Genomic DNA, 11266 nt, shown 5'->3' with positions numbered 1-11266 from the left:
CGCACACTTAGGGTCCTTTGAATATAAAAAGCCAAGAGTACCTGATTATGGCTCCTTCAGCTTGGATCTCGGAGTTTTGGACGTTCAAAGCTAACTGGGTAAAATATGTCTGCTTATTGTAGAGGCCCCTATTATCGTGGAGGAGTGAGCATACTTGGGAGGAAGGGAAGTGGACACTCAGGATGAAAGTAGTGGGAGAAGCAGGGCAGGTAGGCCAGCCACTGATCCCTTGGGCAATCAGTGGGCTTGGATGGGGTCTGGATAGGCGGATCTGGTACGACGTTATCAACACCCAGTTGCGAGGGTGAGGTCCTGAGTTGAGAGGAGACAGTAGACTGAGGTCAGCAAGTCTAAATAGGTGGGAGGGGCGAGGAGGCGGGTCTAGGATCCCTTGGTCAATCGGAGAGGACTGGGGAGGGGTCTGGGGGCGGAGTCTGTCACGCAGTTTATAACTGCGGGGTTCCGCATGGGAAGGCTAACCTCGTCCTGTGTACCAAGCGGTCTCAGTTCAGCGGTCTACCTTTCACTGGTCTTCAAGCCTTCGGGTGAGGACGTGCGGCCCCACCAGAGCCAGAGGACTGTGGGGACAGGAGGGCGTGGCGGCCGCGGGGCTGGCGTATGGGGCCTGCTGGTATTGGAGGGGCGGGGGTTGGGATGGGCGATTAGTATCTGCGCCTGCTGGCGAGTCCGCGCCTTTGTTTTCACAGCGCCGCCTTCTGCGCGCGATGCGGAATCCTCCCTGGGTCTGTCCCTGGAAGGTCCGAGGGGGGAGCCCCCAGAGCGGCCAGTCCGCTGTGGCTGCAAGTCCGAGGCTGAAGGGATGAGGAGTGTGGGGCTCGGAATGGGCCCTCTGGGGCTGGCCCTTCGCTCTCCCCCGTCCCGTGGCTGTTAGGTTGGACTGGGCTCCCGACAATGATGATATTTATTTTGAAATGTAAGCAGATTGCTGCTAACAAACTGGTCTATGCACCCAGCCCTGTTATTAGTATTTGAAGTCCCTGTTTCCCCCCTCTGGAGATTGGCGGCTGATCGCTTGTCAAAGGAAGGTCTTAGGGTGACCTCGACGGAAGGGAGGCATTCTGGGGACGTCTGGCTGCTTGGGGGCCTCTCAGTGCTAGTCTGGGCACTAGACGTGTCTTACCCCACCAGGGTGGGGCCAGGCACACGCAGGAGAGCTCTGCTTTCCGGGCTCAGGGGTCTCCTATTGTCTCTTCTGGACAAACCCGGAATGATCACATGGCACCTCATCTCCTAGCCTCATCTACTACCCTCTCCTCTTGAGGGGAAAATATGGTGAAATAGAAATGATCTCTAGTTTATCCCATTCTGCTGAAGTTCTTGGCTTGATCATAATTAGCTGCGCCGTCTTACAGCGTTTACAAACTAGTGCCATAAGGAGTTATTGTGAGACATGTAATTAGTTATGACTGGATTTAATCCCTCCTCTTATTGTAGCCCCTTAATCTACTGTCTTTGGGCAGATAAAATGGAAAGAAACTAGTCCAATTTGTGCTACCCCTTTTTGTGTGCTGCTCCCTAACCCCCAAGAAAAATGCCGCCCTCTCATAGTAATTGAATACAAAGTGAACGTGCTCAAATAGTGCTATCTCCTTACAAATTCATTAGCTGGTTAAACCCAGTCCTTATTTTTTCTTCTATCCCTATCTGCTCATGTGTTTCTATCACCTCCATTTTACTTTTGCTGTGATTTTAAAAGTCAGACATATTGGCTCCCGGTTTCTAGAACATCTTGGTTTCTAGTGCATCCTGATCCAATGGCATTTACTGTCTATCAAAAATGGGGTAATGGGCTTCCCTGGTGGCGCAGTGGTTGAGAGTCCGCCTGCCGATGCAGGGGACACGGGTTCGTGCCGCAGTCCGGGAGGATCCCACATGCCGCGGAGCGGCTGGGCCCGTGAGCCATGGCCGCTGAGCCTGCGTGCCTGGAGCCTGTACTCCGCAACGGGAGAGGCCAAAGAAAAGAGAGGCCCGCAAACCAAAAAAAAAAAAAAAAAAAAAAAAAAGGCGTAATGATGTGGGGTAATAAAAGTATTCTAATAAAAATATGACTTTTCTAAGATCTGCTGCTGTTTTCCTGTTGAAAATCAGCAGGTAAAATACACATTGATATTAAATGTGAGAATTTTGGCTGTTACTCCTTAGTGTGATAATAGTTCTACCAGACAAGTTTTTTTTATGGTTTTTTTTTTTTTAGTCTTTTAGTCAAGATGAGTGATAAGCCAGACTTGTCTGAAGTGGAGAAGTTTGACAAGTCAAAACTGAAGAAAACTAACACTAAAGAAAAAAACACTCTTCCCTCAAAGGAAAGTAAGTCATGGGGACTTTCTGAGACAAACAATGGTGAAAACTAATAGGTTCAGTAAATAAACTCTTCTAGTAAATTTTACCACAAAGGAAGCAATAAACAGAGTATGAATTATTTAATGTATAACATTAAAAAATATCAAATAATTGCCTTTTTTACTTTGCTTATGTAAGTAGTTCTCACAAAATAGGCCCCAGTAGTAATGGGGGAATTTTTAAAAGCTAGTTTTTGGTGGAAAAATACTAAAACCCACATTGAAACCAATCTTGGAATATTGGACATAGCATTAGAAACATCTTAGTTTTGTCCGATTTTTGTTATTTGGCATTTTTTTGCATCTAGCTATTTGGGTCTTTGATCTCATCCCTAATGAGCCATGCAAACTGTGGTTTTGGCCTTCTCTACCTGATGACAAGATGAGGTGAGCTAATCAGTTTAGTTATAGGGTATACTCAAGTCTCCCAGGGTTCAAGGGATCAATTTTGCCCTCCCCACTTACAGCCTGCAGGAGAAACCCCAAGCCAAGGGAAACGTTTTGTCATGTAGCATTATTTGAAAGTTCCAAAGTTAGTCAAAATTGTCTGAAATGGCATAACTTCCTAATTGTATAGTGATAGATAAATCTGAAGAAAGTGCTTCACATGCCCCCCAGTCTCAGAGTGATCCATGGTAAAAATGGCAACAGCATAAATCTACCTCTCAAATGGGGAAAAAGAAACACACAGTTGAGTCTAACAAATGTTCAGCTCATTAATTTGCACACACACATACCTGACTAAGGATTTGTGTGTAGTGCCTTGGCATTCTAAACTTAAAGAAGGTATGGCAGCCTCCAATGACTTGGCAAAGAATTCTTTTGGAAGAAACTGAACTTAATCTTAGGTAAATACCCTCTTAATGATTTCTTTGTGTTTATTTTTTCCCCAGCTATCCAGCAGGAGAAAGAGTGTGGTCAAACATCGTAAAATGGGGATCTCCTTGCAAGAGCAAATTTCGACATTGCTTGAGTGTCTTGTTTTTGGTAAAACTTTGTAGAGATTTTAGGCATCTTCTGATGTCTTCTCACCCATAATCCCTGGCTAAGAGGTCAGGGGTAGCCTACGTTCCCTGACATTCATTTTAAAACTTCTATTGGTGCATAAATTCCAGTTGGCAGATGCTGTCAATAATCTAACCGTTGATGACCTTTGTGCTTGTAGTCTTTGCACCCCCTACCGGATAAGCCACTTTTAACTTTCTACAATGGTTCCCTCTATTGCTTTATAATCTTCATGAAGTTGCATGCTTTTGCATCTTCTCACAGTTTATTTTCATTTGTAATGGAGCAATAAAATAATAAATATAATCAGTATGTTTATAATAGGCTCCTGTGGTTCATTCCTGGTGGTCTTCTAAGGAATGAAAGTACACAAGGGTACTTTTCAGCCAAAAAAATGGGTGCAGGAAAGCTGCTTCAGCAGATTTGGCACATGGGAAAGGCCCTCCTCTGTCTGATCTGGACAGAGGAGGGCCTTTGGGGATTGTGTGGCTGAACCATACTGACTCCATTTTGTCAGCTCCATCTTAGTCCACACAGTCCTAACTCCTCCCCTTTCCACATGACTGAGCTTTAGCCTAATTTACAAGGAGTGAGTCCAAGCCAGATGAGTTCCCTATCAACTTTTACCCTTTCCTTCAGCTGATATGAAACCTGGAAGAGTGCCTTTTGCTGACATAGATGGTTAATGGTCATGAGACCCCTGAGGAGAGGAAAAAACTCCTAGTAGGTGCAGATGTGCTTCTCTCTTGGTAGTCAGATTCTACTTTAGTTTTGGCCCCTTTAAATTCCCCTGTACCCTTTTTGGCAGTGCAGTGTGCAGTGCAGCTGTGAATGCTTCTGGATTATCTGTCTGCCCTATCTATCATGCCTGTATGTAAGTTACCCACAGGAAACTTCATAATTGCACTTTATGGAGCTGCTCGCTTCATTTTTCAGTCTCAAAGTTCCTTCTCAGTTTGCAGGATATTATTCAGTATGTCTGCCTCCCAACAGGGATGCTAAGTGCTTTTTCCTTAGAGTTGGAATCATAGAGATAGAGAAACTTGGGAGAAGTCACGTGGACTAACTCCGTTATCTTAGAAATGAGGAAATTAAAACACAGGGTCTGATTTAATCTTCTAAGGTGTATAAGGGCTGGAATTTTAGCTGGACTCTTCTTGCTTTTTGGAAAGTGCTTTTCAACTAAAGTTAGGGGTCACCCAGGGTTGGGGTTGGATGGGGAAGGGGGCAAGAGACACTTGCTAACCCATACTGTGCTAAGCACATCACATCTTCTATCGAGCATAAACTCAGACGTCTGATAACCTCTAATGACCTACAGTACTGAACCTCTGGTTTCATTCTTGTCCTGAACAGAATTCACTGACTTATGAACCAAGTATTTTTGGTGTTTGTGGTGAGCATAAGTGCTCTGGACTGAATTGTCTCCCCTTCAAAAAATTTCATATGCTGAAGCCCTAACCCCAAATGTGACTGGATCTGGAGATAGTGTATTTAGGTAATTAAGGTTAATTGAGACCATAAGGGTGGGGCCATAATCTGATAGTACTGTGGCCATAAAAGAAGAGGAAGAGACACCACATCACTCTCTCCCCAACATGTGAGGACCCAACAAGAAGGTGTCTACTTGCAAGCCAGGAAGAGAGTTTTCACCAGAAAATGACTCTGCTGGATCTTGATTTTGGGACTTCTATCCTCCAGAACTGTGAGAAAATTAATTTCTGTTGTTTAATCCACCTGGTCTACAGTATTTTGTTATGGCAAGCCTAGCTGGCTAATATAATAAGGAATACATATAAATAGACGAGTCCAGATCACTGCCTTAAAACAATACATTTTTCACTTGAAATTTATAAGAACCAATCACCTGTAATCCCACCAATTACACGTTAACCTTTGAGTGTATAACCATCCTGACTGTGGTCTATTAATATTCATATATTTTCTGACTAAAAGGGATTATGCTGTCCATACCTATTTGCAATCTCAAGTATTATCTTACCACTCCCTTCTAAGAGCTGACATTCTTGAATAATCACTGGGTTTAAAGGAGGTGAAAACTATGGTCTCTGCAATAGCATAAACTTCCCTAAGCAAAACCAGGGGTGGGGGGTCACCTCTGCTCAAATGTCAGTGAGGTGACACCATCACAGGGCTTAGAGTAGCCAGAGGATTTGAGAGTTGGAAGTAACCATGTTGGTCACCAATACCTTACCTCTTGCCTGAAATAATTATCCAATAGAGTTACTCAGCCCCTTGCTGCAACAGGTTGCTTACACTGTGCCCAAACCTGCCTCCATGTAATTTCTATCCGATAGTCCTAGGACTGTACTAGAGTCCCACACCACGTAGTTAATCCCTGCTCCTATAGTTGAAATCAGCTGTTGTGTGCCTGCCTCTATACCACTGTCTTCTCCTGATGATACCTCCAGGATCCTTTGGATCCAAATTACATGATGAGGAAACATCCTGGTTGCTGACATGCTCTAATTTGCTCATGATCAGATATCTTTGTATCCTGATTCTGTCATCCCACACATTTGCTCTCCTTTCAACATTGCCATTTGCAAACTTGAGAAAGATACTATACATCCATGATAGATTCAGCAACCTCTGTATTTGTACAGTAATCCACCACAAGATTGGATTTTAGTGGGCCTAAAGGAAAGAATGAATGTTGTCAGGTGAGCTGGGGTTGGATAATAACTACCATTGTTCAGTTGCATCTGGTAATCATCCTATTCATTGACATATTGATTCCATCCTGAGCAGTGTTAAGTATTAAACTTAGTGGGAACATATGAGATGTACATGGTGGCAGGTGAAAGACCAGTAGCTGGTAAGTGAGTACTCATACATATATGAGATAGGAAAAACAACTGCTCACCTAGAGTAGTTTTACTCAGCATTTCTTAAATATATGTGGGGTTACTTTTCTAGCCTGTCTAACCAGAGAAATACTTTTTCTCCAATAGCCATTAGCAGGGATTGAGATTTAGGGCCCTGAGCAAACCACAGTCAAAAAAAATACCATACCAATATTCTCCTCAGTCTCCAAGAAAACACCCAGGAAGGCACTTATTTGCTCAACTCAGGTCACCTGCTCCTACTTTGAGCCAATGGCTGTGGCTGAGGGTCTTCAGGTCCTTCATTGGCTGAGCCAGTGAAGGGTGGAGCTTGGGTTGCTCTGACTAGATGTTCTCATCATCTAGTGAAGCATATTTGCAGGTCATGAAGCTTTGCATTTTAAAAAGCAAAAGTATAGACCAGAAAATAATAGAATCAGATAAATCTGAATGAGTTATCCTAGTTACTTTCAGTTCCTAGGAAGCTTGAAAAAGGTACCTTTACATGAACTTTTAAAATTCTGGACTCTAATATTATTTATTATTTATTTTAATAAATTCCACAATAAGGGTCATGCTGAAAAAAGTTTGTATGGCATATTCTGTTTTATGAATGATGATCCCCTGATTTGATGCTTGTAATTTCTTTTTTTTTTTCCTTAACATCTTTATTGGAGTATAATTGCTTTACAATGGTGTGTTAGTTTCTGCTGTATAACAAAGTGAATCAGCTATATGTGTACATATATCCGCATATCTCCTCCCTCTTGCGTCTCCTTCCCACCCTCCCTATCCCACCCCTCTAGGTGATCACAAAGCACCGAGCTGATCTCCCTGTGCTATGCAGCTGCTTCCCACTAGCTATCTATTTTACATTTGGTAGTGTATATTAGTCCATGCCACTCTCTCACTTCGTCCCAGCTTACCCTTCCCCCTCCCCGTGTCCTCAAATCCATTCTCTACATCTGCGTCTTTATTCCTGTCCTGCCCCTAGGTTCTTCATAACCATTTTGCTTGTTTGTTTGTTTGTAATTTCTTATTTACAGCAGTAATGCTATTTCCCTTATTTAGTCTTTTTTGTAATGTGAAACCAGATTTATTTGATAATATTTCAAGTAGGACTTTTGTATCCTCATATATAAATGAGACTGCTCAGAAATTTGTTTAGCATGCTTTCTTCAATAAGTTTTATCATCATATTGTATTTGTTGAAATAAAATAGTCTTTTCATTCATAATCTCGAACTATTTAATTAGCATCAGAATTAACTCCTCCTTGAAAGTCTGACCAGATACACCCCTGGAAGCTTGGCCATTTGGCTCATTGATGATCTCCATCTCTTCAGTTCTTGTTTATCCTTAAATCCTTGTTTGGATCAATTTCTATAATTTGGTTCAATTTCTATACTATTTTACATTCATACATGTATAAATAACTTTGCATGTATTATCAAAGATTCTTGAAAGCATTGTGCTTTTAATTTTAAAATATTTCCCACTTTATTGATATATTTTCTCTCCCTAAGGAGGTTTCTTAGAGAATTAGGTGAGTATATATTTTTCACCCAATAGATCTTCACCAATTTTAGCCTTTGGAATACTTTTAGAATCTAAGTATTGTGAAGAAAATAATTTTAAACTTGGTACACGGTTAAGAAGGTGGAGACATGGTCAAGACCCATACCTTCAAGGTGGGCAACCTACTAATGGGAGGATAATTACAATTGCAGAGGTTCTCCTCAAGGAATAAGTGATCCAAGCCCCACATAAGGCTCCCCAGACTGGGGGTCCTGCACCAGGAAGATGAGCCCCCAGAACGCTTGGCTTTGAAGGCAGTGAAGCTTACTTTCAGGAGAGCCAGAGGGCTGTGGGAAATAGAGACTTCACTCTTAAAAGGCACACACAAAATCTAACAAGCTTGGGGATCTAGGGCAGAAGCAGTAATTTGAAAGGAGCCTGTGTTAGACCAATCTGCTGATCTTGGAGAGCCTCCTGGAGAGGCAGAAGGCAACTGGAGCTCACCATGGGGATATAAACAGAGGCGGCAGCCATTTGGGGGAGCTGGTTCTACCACATGACACTGGTACTGGCAAGTGCTATTTTGGAATCCTCCTTCTAGACTGTTAGTGCTGGAACCCAGCTCTGACCAGCAGCCTATCAGCACCAGTACTGTGACACCTCAGGCCAAGCAAAAGCCCAGGCAGAGACACAGCCCTATCCACCAGCAGGCCTGCTGCCTTGAGACCCCTGAAGCCCACACCTACCCTGGAACCCAGTCCAGTCCACCCCAGGACCTGGCCCAGCTTCACTGGGCTGGAACTAGCCCCAGCACCAACCTCATCCATCAATGGGTAGGCACCATCCCATGATACTCTAGACCCCAGTCCAGCCTACCAGTAAGCTGAAACACCAACTCCAGGACCCTCAGGGCCATGCAGCCCACATTCCCAGGACCCGGCTCCACACAACAGTGAACCTACACTAGTCCTGGGAATCCCTGGGCCTCACCCCTGCCCACAAGTAGGCCAAAACACAAGCTCTGGGACCCCTGGGCCCTGCAGCCAGAGACCCCAGGACCCAGCTCTGCCTACCAGGCTGGCACTAGCCACCACCCACCAGTGAGGAGACACCAGCCCCAGGACCATCACAGCCCTTCATCCTGCCATATCAGGACCCATCCCACACCAAAGCAGGCTGGCACCTGCCCCAGGACCCCAAGGGTCCTGTCCCTAGACACCAGCTCAGGACACCTTGGGTTGCTCAGCCAGTGGCCCTGGAATTTGGCCCCACCCACCAATGGGCTAACACCAGGTTCAGGACACCTCTGGGACATGGCCCCTCCCACCAGCAAGTGGACATTAGATCTGGGACTCCCAGGCCTGCAACCACCCATTCCAGATCTCCTCAGGATCATTGGAGTACAGATTTAGGATAAATGAATCCCCTTATCAGTATTATTATTTATTATTTTGTGGAATATTAGAAAAATCTTAAGAAAGAATGTGAAAAAAGGATATGGTTCCCAAGGATACCAGGAAAAACTTCCACCAAATCAACCACAGTTAAATTTCTCTGGATGGGACCTCGAGATGGTCTTATACAACCAGAACATAGTTTTGGAAGCGAAAAACTCACTGCAGAACCATCACAGTTTCAAAACAGAACTGTGGACCCATAATAAAAATAATATTTTATAAAATTACATAATTTCTATTGTGTTCATTGTTGCTTCTTCAATATCCCAGTGTCTGCCCATATGATATACAAATGTTTTTCAGAACTTTTCTTGCACACTGATCATATACAATTATGTGTGAATTCCTGTGAGGAAACTAGGATGTTTTTATTGTGCTAGGTGTGTGTTACATTTAGTAAATCCAATAATCAAACACAGGCATTAGTAAACCAGTGTTACAACTGCAGCATATAGGTTGTGAAGGCAGAAGTGCAAGGGTGAGTGACATACATGACATCTAGGAAGGAGAGAGGGAAAATGGGGTTTGATGTTGAAGACCTGGAGGAGAAATGAGCATATGCAGTTATTCACTTCAGAGGGTGATTGAGGAAGATGGATGCCTAAAGGGCAATCATGATCTAATGGTGCTGGCTACTGAAAATACAAATTAGAGCAAGGACTTTACTGCTTAAATAACAAACTATAAGTTCCAACCCTAAGAAAATAGTATTAATAGGACAACCATACCTCATTCAAACTTTTTTCAACATTATCTGTATCACAGAATACACTGTAAAACATAAGCAAAAATGGAAACACATTGTGGAAATAACTGAATTTGAAAGTTCAAAAAACAATTCCTGTTCCAGCCTTTCTGGTAATCTCTAAGGTCATTATTATTTTTGTAAACATTTTATTTACCTCTTTCATTCCTTAACTCCCTAAGAGAGAGGGTACAATAATCCAGAAGTTTTTAAAGGTAAAGTGAAGAAACTGATAAGAAAAATCAAAGGTACTACAATCAAACTTCTTTCAACATACCCCATATTCAGAATTATTTAATATACATAAATGAGGAACCAAAAATAGTACACAAATATCTAAATTAAAATTTCTTGACCCAATTTACTTCTCCATATCCCTGGATTCTGAAGTTACTATTTCTATATGTTCAGACTTATCCAATTCTAAATTTTTACATTCTATTTCTTATGACATTTAAAAGACAAAACTTTATGACCCACAATTATGTATCATAGGATGACAGCAGTGTTCAATGAGAGTAGCTTAAGCACCAGTGTCCACTGGAGCAGCCAATAAGGTCCTACAGCCCATGAGCCACAAGCATTGTCCCAAAGTGTGTGGGGAGGTGAGCTGGGATGAACCTGGGTGTGCTTCCTTGAAACTTCTTTTCAAACATGGTTATTTAGTAATATGAATCCAGAGCTGGAAGAGGAACATCTCTCTTGACCTTTGCAATAAGTTAAGAGAAAGATGGTGAGCAGTAAAAGAACTAAGATGACTTTCTCCATGTCCTTGCAGTATTCCAATATTAATATTAATTATATTGTTAATATAATCTAATTTCCATTGAATTTTCCTCTTAGCCCAATGGCTTTTTGTTTGTGTTTCTGTGAGTTATTATTTAATTCAGAAGTAGTTGGTGATTTTCCTGTTACTTTTATTTTTAATTGATTTGTAGTCTCCGATTTCTGTGGAGAAAGAACATGTTCTGTCATGTCAACCTTGGAAATTTATTATGATTTGCTTTAAAACTCAATTTTTGGTTAAATGTGATAAGTTTTCTAATTCTATTGTTAAATTCGTTGAAAATTCTCCTTTGTCTCTCTTTTTTTACATCTTTATTGGAGTATAATTGCTTTAAAATGGTGTATTAATTTCTGCTTTATAACAAAGTGAATCAGTTATACATATACATATGTTCCCATATCTCTAACCTCTTGCGTCTCCCTCCCTCCCACTCTCCCTATCCCACCCCTCCAGGTGGTCACAAACCACCTAGCTGATCTCCCTGTGCTATGCGGCTGCTTTCCACTAGCTATCTATTTTACGTTTGGTAGTGTATATATGTCCATGGCA

The 11266-nt window shown here is 42.4% G+C and overlaps 1 protein-coding gene across 1 annotated transcript; it reads left to right on the top strand.

Annotated features, from left to right (window-relative positions):
• The first annotated feature begins 483 nt into the window (after positions 1-483).
• Positions 484-3683, top strand: TMSB15B (thymosin beta 15B). Its single transcript, XM_029240129.1, has 3 exons — positions 484-545; positions 2216-2328; positions 3254-3683. The coding sequence occupies exons 2-3, from the start codon at positions 2229-2231 to the stop codon at positions 3289-3291; spliced, it is 138 nt and encodes a 45-aa protein (XP_029095962.1). The 5' UTR covers positions 484-545; positions 2216-2228; the 3' UTR covers positions 3292-3683.
• The last annotated feature ends 7583 nt before the right edge of the window (positions 3684-11266 follow it).

The sequence above is a fragment of the Monodon monoceros genome, unplaced genomic scaffold (assembly GCF_005190385.1).
Source record: "Monodon monoceros isolate NGI ecotype Baffin Bay Population unplaced genomic scaffold, NGI_Narwhal_1 Super_Scaffold_22, whole genome shotgun sequence".
NCBI classification, from domain to species: Eukaryota; Metazoa; Chordata; class Mammalia; order Artiodactyla; family Monodontidae; genus Monodon; species Monodon monoceros.
This window is presented reverse-complemented; position numbering and strand designations above follow the sequence as displayed.

What these genes read in the sequence shown, in the direction of transcription:
- TMSB15B (XM_029240129.1), top strand. Translation starts at nt 2,229, where the DNA reads ATGAGTGATAAGCCAGACTTGTCTGAAGTGGAGAAGTTTGACAAGTCA. An exon ending in CACTCTTCCCTCAAAGGAAA is followed by an intron (nt 2,329 to 3,253) that starts GTAAGTCATGGG and finishes TTTTTTCCCCAG; the next exon opens with CTATCCAGCAGGAGAAAGAG.